The sequence below is a fragment of the Hippopotamus amphibius genome, chromosome 3 (genome assembly GCF_030028045.1).
Source record: "Hippopotamus amphibius kiboko isolate mHipAmp2 chromosome 3, mHipAmp2.hap2, whole genome shotgun sequence".
Classification (NCBI taxonomy): Eukaryota; Metazoa; Chordata; class Mammalia; order Artiodactyla; family Hippopotamidae; genus Hippopotamus; species Hippopotamus amphibius.
Genome location: NC_080188.1, coordinates 57,883,858 through 57,911,046, shown reverse-complemented (window position 1 = coordinate 57,911,046; position 27,189 = coordinate 57,883,858). Strand labels below are relative to the sequence as shown.

The following is a 27,189-nucleotide window of genomic DNA, read 5'->3' as shown; positions in this document are numbered from 1 at the left end:
AGACGCATATATACATGAACCTGAAATATGTCAGTGATGCCATGAACTAGTAAGGAAAATGACTTGTTTAATAGGGAGTGTTGACGGAACTGGCTCAATTATATGGAGAAAAATACCTATGGACCTTATGCAAAGTTACTCTTAAGATGTATTAAATGTGAAAGTAAAACTGTTTCATAGATAAAAGTTTGTGACCTTACAAAGTTCTCTTTAAAACCCCTAAAACAATAAAGCAAAAAAAAAAAAAAAAAAAAGATGGCTGTTATTATCAATACATGAAAACTAAGGAAACACTGAAAAAATTATCAGTCGAATGAGAGATATTAACACAGTCCAAAACTGATAAGGGATTAATACTTAAACCACACAAGGAACTTATGCAAATCAACATAAAAGACTATGACCCAGTGGAAAAATAGCAAACAAAAACACACCTGTTTCCTCTTAGATCAAAGTGTACTACTTTAAATAGCTGAATAAGCAATTCACAAAAAGGGAAACCCAAATGTTGAACAACTATATAAAGCAATGTTCAACCTTATTAGGAATCAGAGAAATGCAAAATAAAATGAGACCTTATTTCAAAACCATTCCATTACAAAGATTGGGAAGCTGGATGGTACCAATGATTGTGAGGATCTGGGTAGGACTGGTACTTTCATGCATGTAGTGAAATTGTCGACAGCTGCAGTTATTCTGGAGGGCAACCTGACAGTTCTGGGTAAAATTAAATATTTATATACCTGGGACTCAACACTCCAACTCTTGTTATGTACCCACTGAGGAACTCATGAAAAGTCAACCAGGGAATTATGTACAAAGATTTTGAAATAGTGGAAATATTGGAACCAACCTTTCACTATAGGAATGCATAAGTACAGTGTGGTGGCTGTACACTAGGAAATACTGAGTAATCATCTGAATAACTTACTAGAGGTACATACTGCAGAAGAAGTAACGTGTCAATCATTGTTTCTGAACGTAAAAAGATGCCTTCAGAGTCTAAAAGACAAATTACTCAACTGCTTCTACTTAAGAAACAGACAACTCTTACATCTGCTGTTGTCTTTATTAAGAAGTAAAGTGCAGTATTACACATTAATGAAATTCTTGATTGTTGAGAGAGACTTGCATATGTAGCAACTTCTTAATGATACCAATATAGAGGGGAAGATGATAGGGGAGGGATGAGGAGGTAATTCTCCATGACTAAAGAAGAAAAAAAAAATGTAACTTATGAGTAAAGAAAAAGAACTTTCCAAAATTTTACAGGTGACATGAAAAGCAGTATGATAAGTATCATAAAAAGACTTTCTAGTGACCGTAAGTGATATATGGCACATGGTCAGTACACATGGATACCACATAATGGCTGCACTTCAAATTGAAGTTTGTTTACATGTAACAACATGGTACACATACATAAATACGTACACTCAATATCCCCGGAACGCAAACTTTAGTACCTAGTAATAAAGAACTTTGTGTGGCATATTCAAAAGAAAGCAAAGATGGAGATGAGCCATGGAAAATAACTGTTAAAGAAACCCAATCTGTAGCCCTTCTGTAGAAGCCAGCTTAGAAAGGTGGTTTTCTCATGTTTTCTTGGAAGATTTGACTGACACATTCTACCAGTTAAATAAACAACTATGTGAATTTAAACTATAGTATTAGAAACAAGCCTCTCTGCTATTCTCCAAGGGAGAGCTATTCACCAGCACTGCATTCTCTCTTGCTCTCCAAGGTCAGCTTACTCAATAGTTTTGAAAAATAAGATTTTTAGTTTTTGTTGAGAAATAGATTTCTTCCCTACAAATTTGGTGGGCCCCTCTCCTAATGAAAAAAAAAAAAAAACAAAACCAAAAAACAAAAAACTGCTGCAAACTCAAACTTTGGCTGATATATTCTGAAAATGGTTGAACTTTCAATAACCAAAACTCCTTTTCATTACATTGAGCTCCACTTGGTTTATAAATTCTAGTTTTGAAATGCAGGATCAAGAGTGTTTAAGTTCTGTGTTCTTAAAATGGCGTAAAACTCAAACCTTAGTTTTATAATATTTTGTATGAATTTCAAAATTCCTTAATATTTTGTTTACAATGAATATTTGCTGAGTGAAAACATTCGGTACATCCTAAAAAATTTAGTAAGTTGATCTTCCTAGATTATTTACATTATTAAATTCAGCTGCAAATAAGTTGAGCCACATGGGAAAAAGACTATACGGATAAATCTTTATAGTAAACTAATTATTAGAAAAAAAATCAAATTTAGTGATTTGGCTTCTTCCAATTCTCCTGTGTTATGGTCAGAGATGACATTTCAACCCACAATTGATCTTTGGTGGTTTCATGCAGCTCATTTCAAATGAGAGTGAAAACAGTGTAAAAATTAAGCGAAATGGTTAGTCCCACAGGCATTAGATACGATAAAATAACAAAAAAGTATAGTGTTCAACATTTATCGTAACCATTCATACAAATTCTAGCATAAGGACTACATACCCATTCTATGGTTTGGGGTTCTTTTCTAGCTCATCTTTTAGAAAAGTGTACCCCAGGAAGGTAGTTGAAATAAAAGGCTCCTTTCTTAAAAGAAAGCTACATATTAAACCCATGAGCTAAGCCAGAGCGGAAAGGATTGCCCCTATTTTCCCTTCACACACTCAGCAAAAATGACAATACTAATCTCTTGTGATTGGAAATAAAACTCAGAAGCCTTTTGACAGTTCTCTTCTAGCTTTAAAAGGCTACTTCATTGTCAACTGAGGAGACTCAGTTATGGTACCAAGTGGGCATACCACTCAATATACTTTACAAAGACTTTTTTTTCTGTACTCAATATTTACACCTGGATTTCTTATATGAGAAAAAGAAAAAACATCTTCTTTGATCCATGGGCAAAGTTTATCTAAAATAAATTAAAGTGCAGAAGAATTAACGATTGGTCACAAAGACCCGCATCATATGGTGGTCAGGGCATATAAATAGTGTACTTGTTACGGCAACTCAGGACAGCCACCTTCTCACCTATTAAGAACACAGATACTAGCACATGTCCTACACATGGATATTGGAACTCCCATTTCCACCTCCACCTTCCATTCCTTCTGTCGACTGGGAGGAAGAAGGGCGGGCGCTCCTGGGGCGGGGCTGACCATTCAGTCCCACAGGTGTGCCGAAACCATGACTTATTTGGGAAGCTGCATCATCGGATTCCCAGCGTTCCAACTCTTCCCGCACTAGTCGTTCCATCTGTTCCCTGTGGATTTCACTGTCACGACCCAGCCTTGCATCCTAATAAAGGAAAAAGAAACCAAGATGTTAAGGCAGAGGGACGCACACTCTTGTACTTAGAAATTGCCTTAGGAAATCTGGGGACCCAATAATCTGTACTTAGGTAAGGCTGGAGCAGTAGCAGCCTTAATAGCAATTCTCAGAATCATTGGAGTAAGTTGTTTTGCATAACTCTATAGTCCAGTGAGGCAGTAGCATCAGTGTGAGGAGTATTAAGGGGTTATCATTTTCCTGATCTGCAGATGTGGAGAAAAAAAATCCTCTCAGATTAAGGGTTGCAGACTACGACCCTGATATCTTATAAATTAAGGTGTTTCTGTTGCAGATGATCACTGACCTCAGTCACTCCGTCCAGCAGCCTTCCCAGCACCTCCCTCCTCTTCAGTTTGGCCCGCTCCATGATCTCCAGCTTCACTATCACAGCATCAATCTTGGACACGATGCTGCCAATGGAGTGCTCCATTCGGTCCACCCGTCTCACTAGGCTGCAGGAAACCACAGTTGAGAGGGCCAAAGCCACTTTGTATTGTTGGCTTTTCAGCCCAGCTGGTTTGTCAAATGGAAATGCTAAGTTTTTTTTTTTTTTTAAACGATATTATAATCTAAAACACTTTCTAAATAGTCTCAAACCTTAGAGAGAAACTCTCATACACTGCTGGTGGGAATGCTAACTGGCACAACTTTTTTGTATCAGAAATATGCTTATCAGAAAAAGGTATGCCTATCCTTTCATTCAGATATTCCATTTTTCAAAAAGTTTTAAAGGACATAAGTATATGTGTAATTGTTGGCTGCAAGGATATTCCCTAGGGTTCTGCTTATCAATAGTGGGTCACTGAAAAATGGTTATATTAAAAATTAACAGAAGATTGCTTAAATATATTATTGTTCATCTATACAACAGAATTCTAAGAAGACACCAGAAATTATATTGTGACAGAATATTTAATGCAACAGAATGATGTTCACATTCTTATGATGAAATAGAATGATGTTATTTATAATGTAAATAAATCAGTTAAGAAAATAGTATGCTCATGTATGATTCTATTATTTTGAATAAACAAAATGTTATATAAATACTTTAAAGGGCATACAACAAATGAAGAAGATTGTATTTAAGGAAATCCACTAAATTTCAGTAAGAAGAATGAGAATGAGTGGTATTTGAGCCTCAATCTGCTCTCTCTCTCCTGCTCCCTAGCTCAGTGTGACAGAGCTCCACTAGGGGTGGGTGCAGCAAAGAACACCCACCCCTCTCCTGTCAACTCCTAGTGGAGGGCTACACTATTATAATTACCAATTACAAACATGTATGCACCTAACAACAGAATTCCAAAATACATAAAGTAAAACTTCATAAAAATGAAGTAGACAAGGACTTCCCTGGTGGGGCAGTGGTTAAGAATCTGCCTGCCAATGTAGCGGACATGGTTACACCCTGGTCCAGGAAGATCCCACATGCAACTAAGCCTGTGTGCCATAACTACTGAGCTTGTGTTCTAGACCCTATGAGCCACAACTATTGAGCCCACATGCTGCAACTACTGAAGCCCATGTGCCTAGAGCCCATGCTCCACAACAGGAGAAGCCACCACAATGAGGAGCCCATGCACCACAATGAAGAGTAGCTGCCACTCTCCTCAACTAGAGAAAGCCCACACAGAGCAATGAAGACCCAACTCAGCCAATAAAAAAATAAATTAAAAAAAAAAAGAAATGAAGTAGACAACTTAATAATAACAGCTGGGGAATTTAATACCCCATTTTCAAAAAGTGGATAAAACTAGGCAGAACAACAAGGAGATAAAAGAACTGAATAACACTATAAACCAGGCAGACCTAACAAACATCTATAGAACATTCCACTCAACAACAACAGAACACACATCAAATGCACATGGAACATTCTCCAGGATATACCCTATGCTAGGCCATAAAAACATAAAAAAATAAACACATGTAAATGAAAACACAAACCCCAAAATGTTAACTGATATTTTTGGTTGGTAGGAATATGAGAGATTTTAATGTTTTCTTTTGTTTTTTATTTGCTAATTTTTTTTTCTAATGTTCATATTACTTTTATAAAAAGAAAAAAACACCAATAAAAGTCATAAAAAAAAACCCTTGATAATTAGTAATGGAAATGACAAGTTGAGAGAGGTGGGAGAAACTACTTAGTGTCATTTTGACTCTTGTCAACTCAATTTCTGCCAATTCCTGTACACTTACACTTGAAACTCTTCGTAAGAGACCCCACTGGAGATGCTTCCCCTCCTTCTGGAACTATGCCCACTGTCTTCATCATCATCTTCCTCAGAGTCATCCAGGCTTCGAGGGAAGCTTCGGCTGCTCATGGGGCGCGGTAAAGAGCTGTGATCCAAGTCCAGGTCCTCCTGAAGAACATGGGATCATGGAGTGATGAGCAGGAACCCCGAGAGCTCACAGAAACTTCACTGAGGGGATGGGCAAATGGGAAGTGGGTGTGTGCCATTTACCTAGGATTTCTGTGAGGCGAACACCAGACTGTGATTCTCATACTTTTCAACTTCACGGATTGGCACATTTTCAAAACAGATTTTAATGACCAGCAAGAAGTTGCTAACTTTTTGTTTGGACAAGAAAGAACAGTAAAAACACAGCAAAGCAAAGAAAAAAAGTAAGTGAAGACATATATTATCATCTTTTCATAAAAGTTAACACATGTAATAGTTACAAAGTGAGGAAGGATACAATCTCAGAATAAGAGTCTTACTAAATACAGCCATGTGGGAATTTTACTTGTCTTCCTGTTCGCATTTCACTATGACTGGTGAAGCTTTTCACCTACTGGCACTGTTCTGTGGAGCAGCATTTAGAAACCACTGTTCTGTACTAGCTCCTCAAAGGAAACTAACTTTTTTGCATGATATTAATTTGTATTCTCTGTACCTCAATTACCATGGATTTTTTTTTTTTTTTGGTTTGCTTAATCATTTATTTTATTTATTTTTACTTTATTTTGTGTGTGTGTATTTTTTTCTTTTTTAAAAATTTTTATTGGAGTATACTTGCTTTACAATGTTGTGTTAGTTTCTACTATACAGCAAAGTAACCATTTACTTTTAAAGTTAATGTTAAAGCTGTCAATTATTTTTTTCTGATTATAAAAGCTCATGTAAGTTCATTTTTAAGTTTCATAGTAAGTGTTCACATGGAAGGCAGCTGTTAGTTTTATTTTATTATAAATGATGATTTAAAGAACAATTAATTAATTTTCTCTCTCCTGAGAAATCTTTTTTTCCCATTCTCATGGAAATTGTGAAGTAGGTAACTACAGAGGTTTCCCCTCAAGGGCGTAACTAGAAAGTTTAGGGCTAAATTTGTCATTCAATCTTATTAAGCATGTGTATTTTTGTGCAACACATTTTTTTAGTTTCATTAATGTTCAGTTTTATATCTCAGTTTTGTTTTGCTTCAGTTTTTTTTACATTTTTATGCTAACATCATGTTTTAATACATTTTTTTAACTTTTTATTTTATATTGGAGGATAGTCAATTAACAATGTTGTGATAGTTTCAGGTGCACAGCAAAGCAGCTCAGCCATACATATACACGTATCCACTCTCCCCCTAAACTCCCATCCTTTTTGGAGTAAGCAGGGTACTACTACATAAATGGAGAGAAAGAGAAAGAGAGAGGGAAACAGAGAAGAAACACACACACATGCTCTCAATAAGCCCTACTTAGTAAGGTGTTTACACATGGTAGGTATGAATCAATTACATTCTCCTAACTAGACCCACCCTCTCTTTTTCCAGGTCATCTCTCATCTGCTGGTGTTCATGTTCAGTCAGTTCTTGGTCTCCATCCTGGTCATACTTTGTGAATATTGCCTCAATTTCTGCATCAGTATGGCCCTTCCTGAAATGAGTGAGAGGTTACAGATGAGCTCATTCATGTACATGGTCCAACCCAAACACAGAGACACCCACATGCAGAGGAAAGCAGAAACTGCTGAGTCAGGGCCAGTCCTCCTCTTACAACAGTGCCAGAAAAAAAAAAAAAGTGTCTTTTTGAGTACTTGGGCCAGAAAAAGACTTATCACCAAGGATTTATCTTTATGTAAGGGCTTTCCCAGGGCCACAGAGAGTGTGATTCTTACCCTTTGAGATCTTGTCGAAGTTCATCAAAGTTTAACTTGCCACCCCCTTGCCGCAGACTCTCTGAAATGTCATCCACGGTATTTTTCTTCAGTTTTAGTTTGACCAAAGCTTTATGGTAGCCCTGTTGGAAAGAAAAGACTTGATTTAGTTTGTCCTCCTTTTGCATTTGCTCTGCCTTCCAATTATAGCGGTAACTACTTGTAAACCCAGTGACCAGAACAGTGCCTGATGTACGTGGGCCACAAAACAAGTACATGTTAGATGAATGACGGATGCACCCCAAGCTGTCTGTGAAGCTCTTGTGGGAGTTATATGGGAAGAGTCAGGGTCTTTCAGTAAATGGAGAAGAACTAGGGGCCTTTTGGTGTGTATTCACGTTTAGGTTACAGGAATGAAAATCACTACATTCCATAGCTGTCTGCCTCAAAATACATAGGAATGTGGAAAGTTTTTTTCTTCTTTTTCCTTTTTTTGGTCTCTTTGGGTTTTTGTTTGTTTGTTTGTTTTTATTTTTATTGGGCTATAGGGAATGGGTTGGGAAATGTCTCTGCAAATTATGCCCCAGTAGGGAAGTGTCCGTTCTAATTTTTCTGGGAGAGCTTTTGGAGCTTTTTCTTTTTCTTGGAGCCGCTGCTTTTGCCAGCAACAGCCTCTTCAGGTCCACTGCTGATGGGCTCCTTCTTGGAAGAGAATTTTCTCTTTTTCTTGGGGACCCTCTTATTTCCTGACTCTTCAGGGTCACTAACTGGTTCCTCTTTGGGAAAAGATTTCTTCCTCTTGGGAAGAGTTCCACTGCCAGCTGTCTCTTCAAGGTCACTACTAACCATCTCCTCCTTGGAAAAAGATTTCTTTTTTTTGGGTTTGGAGGAGACAGATGGGTCTTCCATTCCATTCTCCTGAGGAGCCTCCTGGGACTTTTGTGCAACAGTTCTTAAGAAAATTAAGAAACCTGAGTCATGGGTTAATTATTTTCTATATTATTTCACAGTTGGTAATTTCCTTACAAATGTCACATGTGTAAAAAAAAATTTCAGTGACATGGAGGTGAGGATTTTTCACTAATACACCGCAGGCAGATCTTGCTGTGCATGGCAGCTCAGGGCTGTACGAATGACCATGCAACTGTGTGAAGCGATGCAAATAATCAATGGGAAAAATTATGATTGTTCTGTGACTTTTAAAACTTTTGTCAAAACATTAAAAACTGCCTTGGTGTTGGTTATAAATTTTAGGGAAATTTGAAAAATAGTAAAATGAATATTTAGTATGTTGACATTTTAAACAGTAGAAACATTGAAAATTAAAGTTTTACTTCTTTGTAAAAAATATATCTGGAGTAGTTTGAACAGTGCTTGCCTTCTTCTGGTTGCTGTATAACGTACAATAGAGTAAGAATCTTTTCTAGCCTTCATGAGTTACCAGAATCCTTTCTTAACCTCTGTCAGCTTGCAACATTTTATCCCTTGCACTTTCAAAGTTGTGAAATATCTCCAAGAGTTCCTTTAATGTGAAATTTGTTGCCAGTGTCACTTCCTCTGAGACATGTTCATCCTACTTGTAACAATCACTTTCCTTATTTATGTTGATAAATTTGCCTTCGCTGAGTGGTGACCACAGGCTAGCAGTCAGAATGGTGGCGGTGTCAACAGTTCCATGGCCAGCGATGTATTTCTTCTATAAATCCATTACGTTTGTTTTCAATTTCATTTCCAGTGTTATCATTCTTGATTTCTTTGCTATACTTTCTTCTTTGCTGGCCTACTCCCTCTTTTTAATTATGCATGTTTGTAAAATGTCACGTGGGTTTATCACTGGGAGATAAGGATGCAACACAACTACAAGTTTTGTGCATAAACTGAATAGCAGATGCTCAGGGACTAATCCTTGACTTTGAAAGACGTGACATTATGAGTCACTGATTATGATGCATATCTGTTATTTATCTAATGATCTGTAGATCTAGTAGTGAAGTTTGTCCTTTGGGCTACCACAGAGTTAATACAATATGATAACTGAAATAAACTGTGATAATTGAAAGTGGTTTGTACTTTATGCTATTAGTCAGTATACTGCAATCACTGAAGTTTGAACTCAGAGGCTGGTGTTACTTAACTGAAATCATTGAAATTGTGCACATCAGAACCAAAGTACAAAGTGAGGACTGCCTGTATTACCCTGGGGATTTGCTAGAATGTAATCAACTATTATGCAAAACTCAGGGTAACACAAATGTTAGGTCCTGTCCAAGGAGCTTTGTTTTACAAAGTGGAAGTTCTCAGTTTCAACATGATTCACAGACAACATTGTCCTGTGGTTTGAACCAAACAGAAAAATATTATGGTCAAGGAGCCACTGTATCTTAGCAGAACGATGATAGGGAACAAGCTGTGTGCTTCAGATGAAGTTATTTGTTGTTGCTTAAGTTTTATACTTTAAATCAAGTAAAGAAGTCACATTGGGAAGAACAAAGCTGCCGGCTTTCCTGTCCTGCCCTTCCATTTAACAATTTAACGCTTCCTGAGAAGGTGCATAAGTGAAAGTTCTCAGGCCCTTCGGCTGTGGCCTTGCTCCACAGACTTTTTCCTTTGACTATCTTAAAACTTCCCTGGAAGGTCAAAGGTAAAGAGGGAACAACAAAATATCTGCCTCTAAAACTTTTTTTTTTAATCGTAATTAAGATAGAAGAAGGGAAAATGTCTTTATATAATGTTCCCTTTCCATTTATCCAGAACTCTGGATCTGAAAGTGAGAGCCGGCTAGGGGAGGGGTCAACATAAAATAACAGGGGATGAATGCAGCAGCTCAGCTCTTAAGAGGCAAAAGAGATTATTGAGAATTTAATTGTAGGGCATTAAAGGATTCCCAGAATTTAAGTTCAACCTAGCATTATATCCCTCTCTATCTCCAACCTACAGAACATTTAAATTATTCCTGGAACAGAGCAATCTACTCTTTATTTTAAATGTGTCAATGGATCAATGTTGATTTGGCAATCTAGCTGAAACAATGTTCATTTTATATAGAAAATAAAACGATTCTGAGAATTAGGGCTTGTCATACCTTTCTGATAAGATCTGAGAGTTCCATTTCAGCTTTCTGCTGGGCCAAATCAGATTTAACTTCAGAGTAAGTATCATTGATGATGGCCAAAAACATATTCTGTATGAAAATCAAAGGAAGGTAGACATTAAAGGAGAAACCTAAATATATTTTGTAAATGTCAATCTAAAATTTGACACATGCCTTTTTTTTTTTAAATTTGCGTATTTTAAGCAGTCATCAGTTAATAGTTTGGCTACCAAATTCTTTGCGAAAATTAGTTTTTCCATTGTTATGGAAAAGGAAAATGCAATATATATCCTTACTTACAAAACCATACACTATGATATATTTTGCAAAAAAAAGAATGAAATAAAATATTAACGTATTTACCTATGAATGGTGAGATTATTTTATTATTTTTGCTTATCTATGTTCTCTACATTTTTTTCATTTGACATAAATTATTAGAGGTGTAGAATTCTACATAGCTCCTCAAAATTTCAAAAGTCAATACAGACAAGTGGAATTCTATGCTTACTCCAAATATTGTTATATTATTTGAGATTCACAGAACATATTTTAAGACGTTAAAAAGACCTCTGCAAACAGAAACATGGTAGGCCTAGTAGGAAGATAAGCAAGAAAAGCTTAGTGGAAAAGATATAGACTTTGCAGTCAAGCAAACTTGGGTTTCTGTCTTGGCACTGCCAAGACTATATTGTGTAACTTTTCTACTCCTAATCTGAAATTTTATTTATTTATTTATTTATTTATTTATTTTGCATTTATAAAATGGGAGAAATAGTAGTACCTCCCCTATAGATTTGTTGTAAGGATTAATGAGTTCATCTATGTAAAGCGCTTAAGACAGGGCCTAACGGATGGGAGGTGCTACATAATTTATAGTTATTATTATTATTATTCAGTAGTGGTTAGTTCATTTTCCTGACTTGTCCCTTCCCCACTATAATGGTTTGTATTTCCAATACCTGTTTCCAAAGAGTTTTCTCAAAGAACCACACCCAACTGATCAGGCCCTTTAACATGCTCTTCCATTGTTTTTCCTTTTTAGCATGTAGCTGTGGTTTGTGACTATGCGGTTGTGTATTACGTCTGTTTTCCCCACAAGTCTGTGGAATCTTCATGAGGGGAGGGTTGGTATCTATTTTCCTTACGACTTGCATCCCCAGGACCCAGCACAATGCCTGGAATATAGTGGCTCTAAATATTTATTGAATGACTGATGAATGAGCAAATGAGAGCTCTATTATTTTAATGAACTACTACATCTCTATGAATTAAGGAGGAATAATGTTTAAGATTCTGTAGCAGAAATGAGAACAGAATATAAAATACACTTAAGTTCCTGGCTTAATGCTTGATTCTAAGGGCAGACAGTTGCAGTCAGTCGACCGCCTCCCACCTTTGCCCCTCCAACACAGGCATCTAATGTTTTACTTCTGTTTCCAAATGATTGTTAGCTAATGCCTGCAAATGTCTTAGTTGAAATGGATTAAAGTGTGTGTCCTCTGAAGAGATTTCAAAAAATGGAAAGTGGCTGAGAATGGCTTGTGAAGGTGTGGGGAGAGGAAGTTCACCTCCACTCCATTCTGTCCCACAAGCTTCACTTAACTGTGGAATGGACCTTGCAATAGGAGGTCTTTCCCTGTTGATGGTGGGGCTTTTGCTTCCTGGCTTAGCCAAGCCACCTCACACCACTGTGGCTTCTTAAGTGGGGGCAACACATTAACACCTGGCAGTTGTCTCAGAACGGTGGCCAGCCCGGCACTTGGTTGGCCATTAAAAAAAAAAAAAGATTTGTATCAACAGTAGCCTCCCCTCTCTGGAGGGTGCAAGGAGAACAATTCCTTTTTTGTGCAGTAGTGGAAATAAATATTTCAGTATAACTAAGAGCTTTTCATATTCTAGTGACTGATCTGAATAAAATGACTAAATAATATAGGAGGTACTGCCTACTAGAGGACAACATTCAAACAAGTCCACATTTGAGCATTTCCAGTGGCCAAGTTCATGTCCCTCACTTGGCAGATTAAAGTACAAAGAAAACTCAGGTGGCCTGAAGTCAGCTAAAGGGTCCTCAGCAGAACTCTCAATTCCTGATTTTTGTTCTCTTAGTAGAGATTCAGGGACTCAGCTGCTCCAGAAGTCAAAGTACTACCAATGTTAGAGACCAGCAAAGGCTCACTCTTCCCTCTATTTTTTCCTTTAATATATAACAGGGAAGAGAAACTTTTAAGAGACTCAAGTTTAAAACTAATCATGATACATGCATATAGCAAGATATAAAATGATTTGAATGCTATTCCTGACTTTTTCAGTCCGATTAAAGTACATCTAATTCTCAATCAGTAGATATGTATACTTAACCACTAAATACCTGGACCAACTCTGAAGCTCTTACAACTAAATTAATGAATTGTATACAAAGGATCGCTATAAAATTGATTAAAAATGGAAACAATGTATTTTTCTTAAGATGGTTAATATAAGGAAAATCTTAAGTATTAGTGTTTAAATGAAAAATATCCATGCCTAGGTTAATCTAACTTAATATTTTCCTAGTGGAATGGACAAAGAAATGTATAAATATTAAGATGAAGAACAAGATGCCTTTTAGAAAATCTTAATTAATTTAAGGCCAAAATGTTAAAAATGTGCATTTGTACCAAATCAAAAGAATAAAGGAACTATTTTTGAAAATAATACTGAAAGCCATTTCCATTCACTGTGAGATTTAGTTTTAAATGAAAATCTGAATATTCTTTGTAGGCAGTCTCCAGATATATTAAATATGATTAAGTTAAAACAACCTATCTTGATCTTGACAAGCGATAATTCACTCAAATGTTACTCCTGACACCCTGCATCTGGCGTGCCTTGTCAGTTTCTATTTTTTCAAAAGAAAAGAAGAAGGAGAGAAATGAAAAGCCAGGCAAGCAAGTGACTATGAAAGTGCTGATGTCTGTGTTAAAGAAAGCATGTAAGCATATTCTACTTCTTAGGCAAAGCACTACTTTAGGTAACTATAAATTTGCACTTGATCTCTTTTTTTGCATTGAGTACATATATATATATGAAAGATCATGGAAAAGTTATTTGGTGAGGACAAAACTGAATGGATGAGACGTAAAATAAAATATGTTTTCTAATATCTGCATTTTTTTCTACTTCCTTAGTCTTTAAAAACTTGATAGGGAACTAAGTGTGAGGGAAAAGAAGATATGATGATTTAGGGTGGTGGTTTATGAAGTTGAAACCACCTCACTATAAACAACGGTGTACGTACCAGAAGAATGAAGAACGTAAAGAACACAAATGTAGTGAAATAAATTGGCCCCAAAACTCGATTAGCTTCCTCAATCTCTGCGAAGTTCACATCACCCAAAATGATACGGAATTGCGTGAAGCTATAAAAATAAAACAAAGCACAACACCACAATACAAAAGCAAAGAATGTCCAGCCTTCTTTTGACTGAACGTTTCTTAAAAGATGATTTCATACTTTTGGACCTTTTTTTTTTTTTAATTAGTGTGGAAAACTGCCAAATAATAGAAAATTGTCAGCCCCTTTGGAAAACTCGTTACTTATATGAGCAACTAAAACCTTCTAGAATCAAAATAATATGCTTTCATGCTAAATATGTTATCTCCATTTGGTAAAAAGAAAGTGTATTATTAGATGACTTATAAAGCAACAGGTTCTAAGAAGTTAAAACATGATCTGGGTAAAATATTATAACTCTACACCTTCACCATGGTCACCCTGAGTCTAAATGTAAAATCTCTTAAGAAAAAAAGATTTTTGAAGGATAGCCAAAATTGTACACGTTTGAAGATCCAATATTTCAATGCACTTGAAGTGGGGTCAAGAATTGCTGCATGTTGCCCGATGCTGGGTCTTAATCAGTAACAGTGTTTCCATCCTAACTTTCATCAAATAGCAACATTCATTAGGGATCCTCATGCACAAAGCCCTATGATCTTCTATTATCAGAATCATCTTCTTTCCTAACTCCTTTCTAAGTGATGTGGAAGTCTGATAGTGTTTTTCATATCATATTTGAGAACTGTGGGAAAAGACTGAAAATTCCTGTATTGGTTTGAGCATCTCCTAGAATATTAGAAATACCTTTTTTCTTTTCTTAGAAAATAAGCTGAAGTTTGAAATTTATGGCAACAATATTTAATAGGAATAAAAATATAGGCAAAGGTCTCTTAAATGCTACTATCTGCATTTGGTGCTAAGAAGACCTCAGTCTTTGGATCAGAGTTAGTTTACTATAGCTATTCTTCTATATCTTACCACTTTGGGGCCTTATCTTAAACATTAGCATTTCAGAATGTATTGTCATCTTTGCATTGATAGGTCAATATTTCTGGGAAAGAGAATTAATTCTCATTTTAAACAACTACGTTTAAACACTTGGTAGTTAAATAGCCACCATGAAGATTTCTTTAACCTTGAGAAGGCAGCGCTATCTCTGATTACATTTTTCTTCTTAATTTCCATATACTTACATACACTCTTGGAAAGTACTGAAGTCATCAAGCTGAGTGCCAAAGACAAGGTATGCCAACTGAGCATATGCTAAGAAAATAATGAAGAACATAATTGCAAAGCCAAAGAGATCTTTGGCACAGCGAGACATGGTTGTGGAGAGCTGACTCATGGTCCTGTTAAAGTTGATGAATTTGAAGAGCTGTAAAAGAGAAGGGAGATATACGAAGATGAATGAATAAGCAAACTGTGGTGTGTACATGCAATGGATCACGATTCAGCCCTATAAAGGAATGAAACTTTGATTCATGCTACAATGTGAATGAAAGCACTGTGCTAAGTGAAATAAGCCAGACACAAAAAGACAATATTGCATGATTCCACTTATGTGAGGCACTTAGAGTAGGGAAATTTACAGAGACAGCAAGGAGAACAGAAGTTACCAGGAGCTGCAGGGAGAGGGAAATGGGGAGTTAGTGCTGAATGGATACAAAAGTTGCAGCTGGGATGATGAAAAAGTTCTGGAAATGCACAGCGGTGCCGGTTGCACAACACTGTGCAGGTACTTAATGCCACTGAATTGTACACTTAAAAGTAGTTAAAATGGAAAATTTTGTTACGTATATTTCACAACAAAAAGAGAGGACAAAAATGACTTGCTTTTTTTCAAATCTAGCAACTTACATTTTCTCATTTATAGTGAAAACAAGTTTAATTATAGTTAAAATGACCATTGATATTTTTCCCCTAGAAAGATTAAAATAAAAGAGAAAAAACCCCACAAGTGACAACTAGCTAGGTAAATGACGTGGACCTACTGTATAGCACAAGGAACAATACTCAATATCCCGTAATAACCTATAATGGAAAAGAATCTGAAAAAGAATATACATATGCATATATATATACATAACTGCATCACTTTGCTCTACCCCTGAAACTAATACAACATTATAAATTAACTCAATAAAGACAAAAAGAATTAACATAAAAAAACACTACTTAGGGAACTTCCCTGCTGGTCCAGTGGTTAAGACTTCGCCTTCCAATGCAGGGGTTGCGGGTTTGATCCCTGGTTGGGGAGCTAAGATCCCACATGCCTTGTGGCCAAAAAACCAAAACATAAAACAGAGGCAATATTGTAACAAATTCAATAAAGACTTTAAGACTGGTCCACATCAAAAAAAAAAAAATCTTAAAAAAACAAAACACTAGTTTAAAAAAACTCCAGAAAATACTAAATACTTATTGTACATTAATTGTCATTTATTGTGCACCAGCTATGTGCCAAGCACTGGCCAGGGCTTGGAGTGAAGATTTGAACTGGGCTCTGTGTGACTGCACAGCCACATGGCACACTTTTGTAGACAAGGCACAGAGGATGCTGCCTAGGTCTGGCAGCCTGAGCACAGAGCACACATTGACTGCACGGCTCTGGCTAGGAGTCTCAGTGGAAGGACGTGGGGAGATCCCTTAAGGTGAGTGCCAATCCCTGCCTGAAAGAACTTAATGGTTCACAAGGTCTTGGGGGCAAGATATTTACAGGTGAAGCACTAAATAAAACACCCAGCCTGAGGCAATATATTGAAAGGCAATCTCTAGAATTTTATTTAAAGACCTCTTATAAAGCAGTTCTGGCCATAACAAAACAGTTCTGACTGGTTGTGGCCATCACATTACTCAACACGATTCCCAGGAGTATTTCTATGAGATTTTGATTATTTTTACTGTTTTGTGATAAAGGTTTGGTACTTTAGTGATGGTTTCTCTTGAACAAACATGTAACTGAATAAACAGCACGAAAGATACAGGACGAGGTCTAAGTCCTCTGATAAATCTCAGGCCCTCCGGATGTGAATACTGATTCAGGAAAATAAATAACTGTTGGAAAGTACCTTCTAGAACAGCACTATTCAACAGAATTTTTTCCGATGATGGAAATGCTCTGTATTTCCACTGTCTAATGCTGTAGCCACTAGCCACATATAGACATTGAACACTTAAAATGTGGCCAGAGTGACTGAGGAACTGAATGTTTAATTGCATGTGATTTTAATTCATTTAAATTAAAATCTAAATAGTCATTTGTGGCTAACAGCCACTATCTGGATGGCACTGTCACAGAACTTAACTGGTGACAGGCTGGCAGTTGCCTCAGAATCAATGAAATTTCCTGAATCTCCAGAATTGAGGCTCATTGTATATGAAGTGACCTAAGCTTTCACATACAAGGAAATGCACATGATGCCTTGGGAGAAGCAGGAAAAGCGTCATGAAGGTACTACTCGGAGGAGGTGTCTGTCCCAATCTCAATTCCAGGGAAAGCTTCCTTGGCCTCCACCTGGAAAGGAGGCAATCCTTCTAGAGAACACTTGCGATGCATGATCTCTCTCTTCCCTTTCCCTGCCCTTCCCCTTCTCTTAGTTCCCTTTCCTTCACCTGGTCACCCCACTTCAGGTGAAACCTGTCTCTGTGTCAGCACAGCCAGGGGCCCCAGGCCCAGCTAACACACTGAGAAGGTCTCTTAATGCCTTTGTTAAACGAAACCTACAAAGACAGGTCTTCCAAGAGAGCAGGTAGCAGGCAACCTCACTTACAGTGACGCGAATGGTCACACGAGGCCTGCGAGTTTACTCTACTTGTAAAACCTGGAGCAGCTTTAGCTGGCTATTTAAATTTGGCGACAGAAACAAATTCAAATCCTTCAACATTTTGTGACTCATGTTAAAAAAAAAAAGAAAAAAACATTAACAATCTGAACATGATATTTATAAATTACCTTAATCCAGACAAAAAATACTATGACAGCAGCTATGTTGTTGAACTGTATTTGCCAGTATGCCAGAGTCTCAAAGTTGGGGAAAGTATTCTGATCTTCTAGAAACTGTAGCAGCACCTCCACATTTGATGTCCTGTATATGTTAATTCCTATAGCTACCACTGATAGCTAGAAAACAAAAGATTTATATATCATTACAGTGTTCTAGAAATACATAACTTCCCTTAAAATGACCAGTTTATTTTCCTTCACCAATGTATTCATTCTAGGGCTCGCCATTCTACTCACCCAATGGCATTCATAAAAGTCACTCACAGGGGGAAAAGTGTTGAGCACTGTCATAAAAAAGTAAAACAATGTATTGCTTGTACTTCCTTAGCTGGGAATAGAAATCCAATGAGTGCATGTGTGCATGCTTGTGCCTGCACGCTTGCACGCACGCGCACATGAGAGATGTCACTTTATTACAAAATGAAACTCAAACGGGAACACCTTCTGTTTTTTTCTGCCACCTGCATTTAAATCACTTTCCACCCTTCTGTTTTCTCAGGCTTCATTTCACTCTCTGTTTCTGTTTGTGGGGCTTTTTTTTCCCCCTTTATTTTCTAGCCATCTATTCTTTCCTTTATTCTACAAATATTTACATAGTGGATATCTGTGTACACAACACTGCTCAAGGGATCAAGAGGAACAAATACAAGTAAAAAGTACAAACCTTGTCCTCGAGAAATTTACACTCTGCTTCAAGAGCAGACAAACATACAAAGACAAATAATACAAAAACCTTCTAAGAAGCTGGCATCACACAACACAGGTGAAGGGCAAAACAAGACATGTTAAAAGGAGTGTTCGTGAGAGGAAAGAATGAGCTTGATCTTAGATGGTGAGGATGATGGGCACGGGGGCTCGAGGAGGCTCACAGTGGGCATAGGTGAGCCTAGGGTTTCCCTCTTGCTTGTTTCTGTGCTTTAACTCGTGACCATGCAACTCTTCACCTCTGCTTTGGTTCTGGGCTATAGAACCAGATTCGAGGGGAACACTGGGCTCCACTTGCATCCATCACCACTGGATTACCGTGTTTGTGTGGGAAGTGCTAGGGGTGAACCACAACCACCTGGCCCTCGTGTGGACCCTGAATCCACGGCAGGGGGGCTGTGGCAGGTGCCATGACCTCTGCTGTCCGTCCTCTCTCTTCTCACAGATCAAAGACCACTTCATCAGCCCTTCCTGAGATGGCTGTCCAGGTGACTATCAGAGTCAAGACCTGCCTGGCTGCCAACCACAGCTGAAAAAGCCAACCTCACCACCTTCCTTGCCTTCCCTGTGAAGGATTCCCAGACTTAATCTAGTATTTTTTCACTGGCAGTAGGAATATTTCCTTTGAGCTCCCTGGAATACATTGTGTTCTTCTACATGGACTTAGCTGAGAGAAAAAGGCTGACTGACTGAATCTAAAAGTAACCCTTTATCATTTCTCACTAGGTACCCTTTGTTTTTGCTCTGCCTAGCGCAAATGTTTATAAAAATATGGACCACGTGGTCATTTATACAATATTAATATCGTAGAAATACACTAAATTTCCTTGAGACTCTTCCTTCAAAATTGAGAATGAGAGAGAAGAGAGAGGAAAGAGATTTTGTGAGCATTTGCGTCGTTATGTGTCTCTGAGTTTTCTTTGAGATGCTCGTTGTCTATCTACAAAAGAACTTGCTTTCTTTGACATAAGCTTCACAGAAAGCATGCCCTATTTCTACAGGGTCAGGGAAGGTTTTCAAAGGAGAAGTAGGATTCCAGTAGCCGTTCCTTGTTCTTATAAAAGCACACTGTCTGAATTGTTATCTTGTCAGTACTAAGAGTTAAAACAAAAGAAGAACAATAGCACAGGGAAGCAAGTTTTCAAAGAAATGCTTGCAAAATTCTGTGGCTGCTGAGCCAAGAAACTAGCCTCAATGTCCATGATCTCATCAGCTATTTTTCCAGTGGTCCTCAAAGTAGGTACAAGGCAGTTCACTGGGGTGTGAGATGAAAATATTAAAACTTCTAGGCAGGTGATAAGAAAGTGTTAGAATCCTATTTATATTTATTTTTATCCAAATATTTCAAATTCTATGCTGTGTACGTTTTTACAAATGTACCTATTATACCACTACACACACACACACACTTCATAAATCAAAATACACTAGGGTGTGTCATCAAAGTTTTCATTGTGTACATAATTTAAAAAGTTGAATGCAACTGACTAGTCCTTTGCGGACACTGAAGGTATTTGGTTAAAAAAAAAGATGACACTAATAGCACAGTATCGCACTCACTTTTTTACCATTATTCTCAATGACGTAAATATAAATATATTCATGTAAACTAAAAAAGCAGAGTTTGCATCCTTAGGGCTCCAAGTAATAACTGTTTCCCAGAACAGTTTTCAATGTATATGAACTGCATTCTGCCATCGTACAGTACGGAAGTATTTTGAAACAAAGTATTTGTAGTATCATCGCCTTTCCTGCCTCAAGTACTGAAATTCTTTTTGTAATTCTGTTCATTATTAATATGTTGAGAATTTGGGAATCAAGAGTTTAGCTACAGGAGTTCTGTGATGTTACACAGCCGTCGTGAAAGAAGGGATGCACTTCTAACCCCATGAGGATCAGAGGATGCCATGCTGTATTCTATAGGAATGTTTATTTTAGGTAAAAGTTATTTCTGAAGGACATATGTGGTGAAGAGGGTTATTGTGAGGACTAAATGGACTTCTTGGAAGCACCCGGAATTGTGCCTAGCACAGATAGTTTCTAAAGTGTTAGCAATTATTATTATTATTGCTTCTATTAATACTGTTATCACCATGCAATACATACATATAGCTTGTTTACGTCTCAAGTATCCTTTAACTTACACATGATTAACATATTTTTTCTGTATTTAATAACATATTAAAATACATGAAGTAACATATTTTACCAACTAACTCTAGTGATCATTTGATAATGACTTGATATAAATGCCTCACAGAGCCAAATGAATTTCTGGCTGGGGAGGAACAATATTGGTTAAGAAGTAAGATAACAGAAGAGAGAACGCTAATAGGATAAGGCATCACTTACTAAGATTTCAGAGGGGCAGCTCTGTCCTTGGACAGTGGGAAGGATGGACTTTTAAGCATGTAACCACTAAGCCTGTCATTATATGCTCTAATGTGTAACAGATTAGCAAAAGATTGTGTGTTAATGCTGAAGGGAGTAAAGCTTGCAAAAATACATTTTTACACTAAGGTCTCTGGAAGGAAGTGATTAAGAAGATGCTGAAGAGAAATCGTCTTGAACAAGTGTTGGAATTTGCAACAGAGTCACGGGCAGGCAGGGACTCCACAAGGTGTCATAGTCTTAACTCAATCATAACAGCCTTATGGCTTCTTGCACCTCCGACAGAACACGTCGATGGCCATCATTTATATTTTGTACACTGTGGACTATTTGCAGGACATCTGAAATGGCAGGGAGGTTTTCTCTGCCACCCCCAATATTTCCTGGATGTTTCTTTATGCCCTAACTTTACACATGTGCAGAAAGATATAAACTAATTTTTGTTAGCAGTTGAAGAAAAATATCATTAGCCAAAACAGAATAAACAAAACATTGTTTTCTCCCCCACATCTCATACGGCATGCCAAAGCCAAATACGAATTACTAAGCTATTCTTGTTATTAGTGTGGCCAAATGAGAGCTTACTGTAAATGTGCTCCACTTCCATATGCAGAGGGTTACTCATGTAAAATGAGAAAATTAGTAACACTGACATTGACATCATAGAGGAGAACCTTTAGATTCTCCTTCAGGAAGATGAAGACCCACAACACTAAGGAGAGCAAAGACTCTAACATGTTTTTACAACAGAGTAGGGGATTTAGTGTTGTTCTCAAACCTACCACAATGATCACAACATCCAGACAATTCCAGAAACTCCTGAAATAGTGTAGCTTGTGAATGCGAATTTCCAATATCTCTTCCACCACATAGTAAAGGATAAAGAAACAAAAGATAATCTCACAGGCTGCCAGGAAGAAGTCAAAAGTTGTGACATAGCGGATCAGCTTTACAGGCTGAAATTGCCAAGATGGAATCACACCGCCTGTTGCTGGGAATTCGACCAATAACCTGTGTTGCAATAAGAACAGTTAAAACAATAACATCAACAATAACAACAACACACGGATGCAGCCAGGAAAACACATCATCTATTCTGTCCGTGCTCTAGAACATAATAAAAATGAGACCACAAGGCACTCTAAACTAGTGGCAAATTGTTTTTATCATAGCCAGTAACTCCATCTTTGTAGAATTTTGTGTCACAAAAAGAACAAGACTTCCCAAGGCCTCCCAGACCAGGACCAAAGAGATTATTCTCCTCAGTCTCCCATTTACTTTTCTGGTATTTATACCACTCAAAATGCTATACACTTGTTTTTAAATATAGAAGTTACTCAACAAACAAGCCTTCCTAGGACTTTGATTAAATGCAAGTCATTCAGCTATATGTCATCATTCAAAACATATATGGCCTGGTTGAGAAGCAGGATGTCTCTTTCATATAATAAAGATAGGGACTGAGTTTCTCATTCATGCATTTGGTGACACCTAACCAGCATCGAATAATCTGCCTAGGGGGACTTTTTTGCTCTCAGAACTTCTCAGAGCCTCACAGTGAATCGGTGCTCAGTAAATGTCTGATTGTCTGAAACAGTAACGTACGTTTTACACTCACAGTGATGGCACTGGTCTTTAGTGCTTTATCATAAACCGAAGTGAGGATGCTTCTTGCCAAATTCCCCTTTGTAGGTGTCACATTAAGAAGGTTAAACGATTCACTTAATGGTACCATTTCCCTTCACACTAGAAGCAGACTCTCTAGATCCTTAACTTTAAGATTTTTTAAAAGACCTCCAGTCAGCTATTAGGCATAATCATCTCTCGCGTTACAGGATGGACAGGGCGGGTGGCCACTCCCAGAACCTAAGTCTCTAGGGCTCAAGCATGAACAATAATCAAGTGCAGGCAGGGACTATGGCGAATTAGAGTTGGTCAAAGAAGTGTGAAACATTTCCGCCCCCCGCACTATCAATCTCCTGTTTTCTTCCCATCTGATGTGCTGGGGAGTAGGGATGAGACCACAAGCTCAGGAGAGCAATACGGAAACAGAGCCTCGTGACAGCCCCCGTGTGAACGCACAAGGGCAGGAAGTGGCCTCTGTGCTGAGTCATCTCTCTCCGCCCGCTCTGGTCTTGCACTGTCAACCCTCCAGAAACTGAGACAGCAATGTCTGAAATGAAGCAACTGCCTTGACAATATTCACTCTTAAAGTATGGGGAGGAAGTGCAAGACATACTCATACCTTCTATAAATAGATATTTCCTTAAATGTCAATCAGAGTTGCCTGCCTGAGTTTATCCTCTTTCTGGTCTTACTGGAATCATAAGGAGAAGTTCAACAATAATTGCAATAGATCTTCATTCGCTTTTAGTAATAACTATTGCTTGATTTAATGTGATATTGTTTTCTGCAAAAGTTGTTAGATACAAAGACTGGGAAAATCCAGTTGGCTATGTAAAGCAGAATTGAGTTTAGCCTCAAAAATAATCACAAAATAAGGCTGTTATGAGAAGTTAGCCTTCTTATTTGGTGGGTAAACATATGCGCAAGTAATTCACGTCGGCAACAACTGGATGTTGCCGCCATGTTCACCAGGAGGATGAAAGTGGGTGAACTCTGGATCCCCCTTGCCTTGTTCTACATTTTTTATAGCACATGTTACCTTCTAACGTGCCATTTAATTAGTTTCCTTTGTCTATTGCTTATCGTCTAATACCTCCTCCTGGTTGAATGTGAGCTCTACCAGGGCAGAGGTCTTTACTCTGTTCACCGATGCATCCCAAGAGCCCTGAGCAGTGCCTGGCACATATGAAGTGTCCAATACATGTTTGCTGAATGAATGAATGAACAAGAGGCCCCAGGCAAGCCAGCGGGATCTCTGTCAGTTTCCTCACGATTGCCAGAACAGTCACGATGGCAACGTCACAGACTCTGCAGAAGAAACTTTATGTGCCTTTGGTAAACCTTGAGCATGAGCAGGTACCTGGGTATCCTACTGAACCCAGGCATAGCCCCTGACTGCTGTGGTTGTGTTCTGATAGCACGGGCATCATCTGAGAGTGGGGAAACTCGGGGAAATGAGTCGAGATACGATGCCCAGAGGCCTCGGCAGCAGAGCGTGGAGCACTGATCATCCTCGTAATGGGAAAGCATCGATGTTACCAAAACACAGTGCTTTATCTGGGAAGGTTCCAGCTTTGGGATGAACTTGGACCGGACTTAAGGTTCTTCCTAACGCATAATATTCCAGGATTCTAACTCCCTTCCTCCAAATACCCCTGTGCCAGTAAGCTTCTGGTTTTCACCCTTCCTCGCTATCAGCTCTGACCTTGACACTCTCGTTTAGCCAACTGCAGGCAATGGTTTTCTGGTCTAACTCCAGGCTAGGATGTATTTGTGCAAATACACAGAAGTAGGAGGCATGCATGCCCTTTATACACACCTGACCACACAGAACAGGTTAATGTTGGCGTTGTACACGGAAAAGTCAATAAAAGTTGCCCTGGTTCCTCGGTCCAGCCAGACATTCTTCTTTAGGTTAGCAACCTGAGCGGCCGTTTCCTCTCTTGTTCTTGACAAATCCAGGTAATAGCCAGCTCCACTATAAGCTGTAATCATTCCCCAGTGGCCACTCCCATTCAAGTCTCTTTCACTTGTGTAGATCCAACTAATTAAAAAAACAAACAAACAGGTAAAATCAGTGGAACACTTGGTTCCTGGTAAGATGGAGTATGTAACAACTAAATATAAGTCTCATCAACCTGGCTAACGTGCTTGCTATGCTGCTCTGCGTTTTCTTACGTGATTCTCATGTAGCTATTATTCCCATTTCAGGAATAAGGGCCATGAGGCGTAGTGATGTCAACTCAGTCTCAAATTTTTTGAAGGTAGAGTCAGGAACCCCCTCCCCCAGGACCGTCTGTCTTCAGAGGCCTGTGCTATTAGCCCTCAGTTTATATGGTTGTCTTCCAGCGTGACTTACTTAGGGACTAGATAAATCTAGGCCCTCCACAGATTGCAGCCAAAAGAGGTACAAATTCATCAAGTGCCACTGTCAGAAACTTAACTAAAAAAGACTCCACACAGCATTTGGGAATTTAATCCACAAACATTTATAGAGGCTTTCAGGAACCAGATGCTTCTTTGGCATTAATGAGGGTAGAAAGATGAACCAAGATTCTTTCTCTCCCAAATTTATAATAAGTGAGGAGAGAAAAGTTTTAATTAAACAATGAAAATACAAGGTAGGTGATAATAACCAAAGACAAGCACAGAGAAATTGCTTGGGCCAATCAGAGGGAAGCTCGCCTTCTTTGGAGGTTCAGCGATGATGGGAAAGGTGAACCAGAGAAGGCTTTGGAAGAAGCCGTGTTGAACCTACGCTGTGAAAGGGCAGCAGGATTCAGACTTACACAGCTGGATGGGGAGACTGTTTTTAAGCCTGAGCCAGGCAGGGCCAGAGAAGTACAAGGCATCCGCCAGTAGTTCAGTTTGGCTCACACGTGATGAAGAAGAGAAGGGTGAAAGGTAGACTGTGGTCAGATGGTGAGGGGCAGGCATGAAGGGGTCACTGGAGGTTTCTGGGAAGCAGAGAATGGGGTTTCTCTGGTGGCTGCGGGGAAGCCTGGAGCAGTGAGGAAGAGGGAGAGGGCGCATGGGTGGAGAAGAGTTAACATAGCGGGCCTGAGACCGCCTTTCCTCAGAGGCCTACTTGCAAGGTTGGACTTGGCTGGCCTCTGGACTTTGAGTGATAAACAGCTCCCTGAACTGATATAAAACTTGCTCTGACCAGAAAGAGTGGCTCACAGTACCTAGGCTTCTGTACAAACAAGCTGCCTTATGCTGCAGGCCTGCTTCCCTTCTGGGAGTCTGGGATGTGGGGATGTGCCAGGCAGAGCCTCCCTAAGTAACCAGCACCCAGTGACACACGGGAGGGACCAAATCTCTGATGCGCTTCTCGGACAGACGATGTTTCCTACATGTTGTCACAACTTGTTACTGGAGGAAGGAAGCATGTCCTGTGTGACTCCACTGGGAAAGGACCTTTCCAAGCTGGCACTTCGTCTCCTTCAGACGCTGCCCCGTGTGCCTGTCCGTTTCACTGCTTTTGCATATACCCTTTCACTACAGTAAACCTCAGCTGTGAATATATACTGAATGCTGGGGGCCCTTCGATCGAATGGCTGAACCCGGGGGATGGTCCCAGGGACCCCGACACAGCTGAGTTAGCGGTCCCTGCAAGAACCAAGAGGTGACGAGGCCTGAACTAGAGCAGTGAGGTGGGAAGGAAAAGGGAGGGCTGAGACAGGGCACGGCGGTGACTGTCAACAGGGCCTGGCACTGATTTGGAAGCTGGGGCAATGGAGAGGGGGCCTCTGAAAAATGACTCGAGTCTCTTTTTGGGTGATGCAAACAGGGTGGTGTCATGAACAGGAGGAAAAACAGGTCCGATAAGAAAGTGATGAGTTCTGGGACTTCCCTGGTGTTCCAGTGGCTAAGAACCTGCGTCTCCTCCCAATGCAGGGGACCCGGGTTCGATCCCTGGTCAGGGAACTAGATCCTACATGCCGCAACTAAGCGTTCGCATGCTGTAACTAAAGATCCTGCACATGACTTGATTTGTTCAAGAACAGAAATGGTCCCTCGTGCTGGAAGTAAGCGTAGTGGTTATCCTTGGTACTGGCATCCTTGGTACTGGCAGATACCAACGGGGGGCTGGGCATGTGACTGGGAGGAGGCATGGGAGGGACCTGGGAGATGGTAGTAATGTTCTATTTCTTCACAGGGAGCTCTTTACAAGGTTATGTTCCCTTTGTGAAAATCTCTGAGTTGTACACTTGTGATTTGTACATTTTCCTAAATATTTATACCTCAATAAAATGTTTACTTCAAAAAACAAAAACAAAAAATAACATCAAAAATAAAGATCCTGCACGCGGCAATGAAAAAAAAAAAAAAGACTCCGTGCTCCTCACGCAGGGGGCATGAATTTGATCCCTGGTTGGGGAACTAAGATGCTGTGTGCTGCATGGCACGGCCAAAACAAAAACCAAAACGGAAAGTGATGAGTGCAGTCTGGGGTATGCTGAATCAGGCAGCATGCACACTCATCTTCTATCTCTGCCAAGACAGCAGATTTACTTCTGTTTTACTTACTGCTGCTTTGTCACTCCAACCAGCACCAAGGGCATTTCTAGAAAAGGGAGACCTCACTGGGAACATGCCTGGCACATGTTAAACTCCATGTATCTGTT

General features: G+C 39.0%; 1 protein-coding gene across 4 annotated transcripts in view; it reads right to left on the bottom strand.

Moving 5' to 3' along the window:
- Positions 1-1,056: 1,056 nt before the first annotated feature.
- Positions 1,057-27,189, bottom strand: part of PKD2 (polycystin 2, transient receptor potential cation channel) — a 52,645-nt gene continuing 26,512 nt past the window's right edge. For 3 of the 4 annotated variants that reach the window (XM_057727810.1, XM_057727812.1, XM_057727811.1), the window contains 11 exons: positions 24,378-24,602; positions 21,715-21,943; positions 17,786-17,953; positions 15,027-15,208; positions 13,795-13,915; positions 10,506-10,604; positions 7,445-7,566; positions 7,086-7,203; positions 5,532-5,695; positions 3,634-3,781; positions 1,057-3,296 (listed from right to left, as the gene is read on the bottom strand). In XM_057727810.1, coding sequence (XP_057583793.1) covers positions 3,060-3,296; positions 3,634-3,781; positions 5,532-5,695; positions 7,086-7,203; positions 7,445-7,566; positions 10,506-10,604; positions 13,795-13,915; positions 15,027-15,208; positions 17,786-17,953; positions 21,715-21,943; positions 24,378-24,602 — 1,813 coding nt within the window. In that variant the 3' untranslated portion in view covers positions 1,057-3,059. Of the gene's footprint in view, positions 3,297-3,633; positions 3,782-5,531; positions 5,696-5,797; positions 5,905-7,085; positions 7,204-7,444; positions 7,567-10,505; positions 10,605-13,794; positions 13,916-15,026; positions 15,209-17,785; positions 17,954-21,714; positions 21,944-24,377; positions 24,603-27,189 lie in introns of those variants that run through there. The other variant, XR_009052692.1, reaches the window with a different exon arrangement.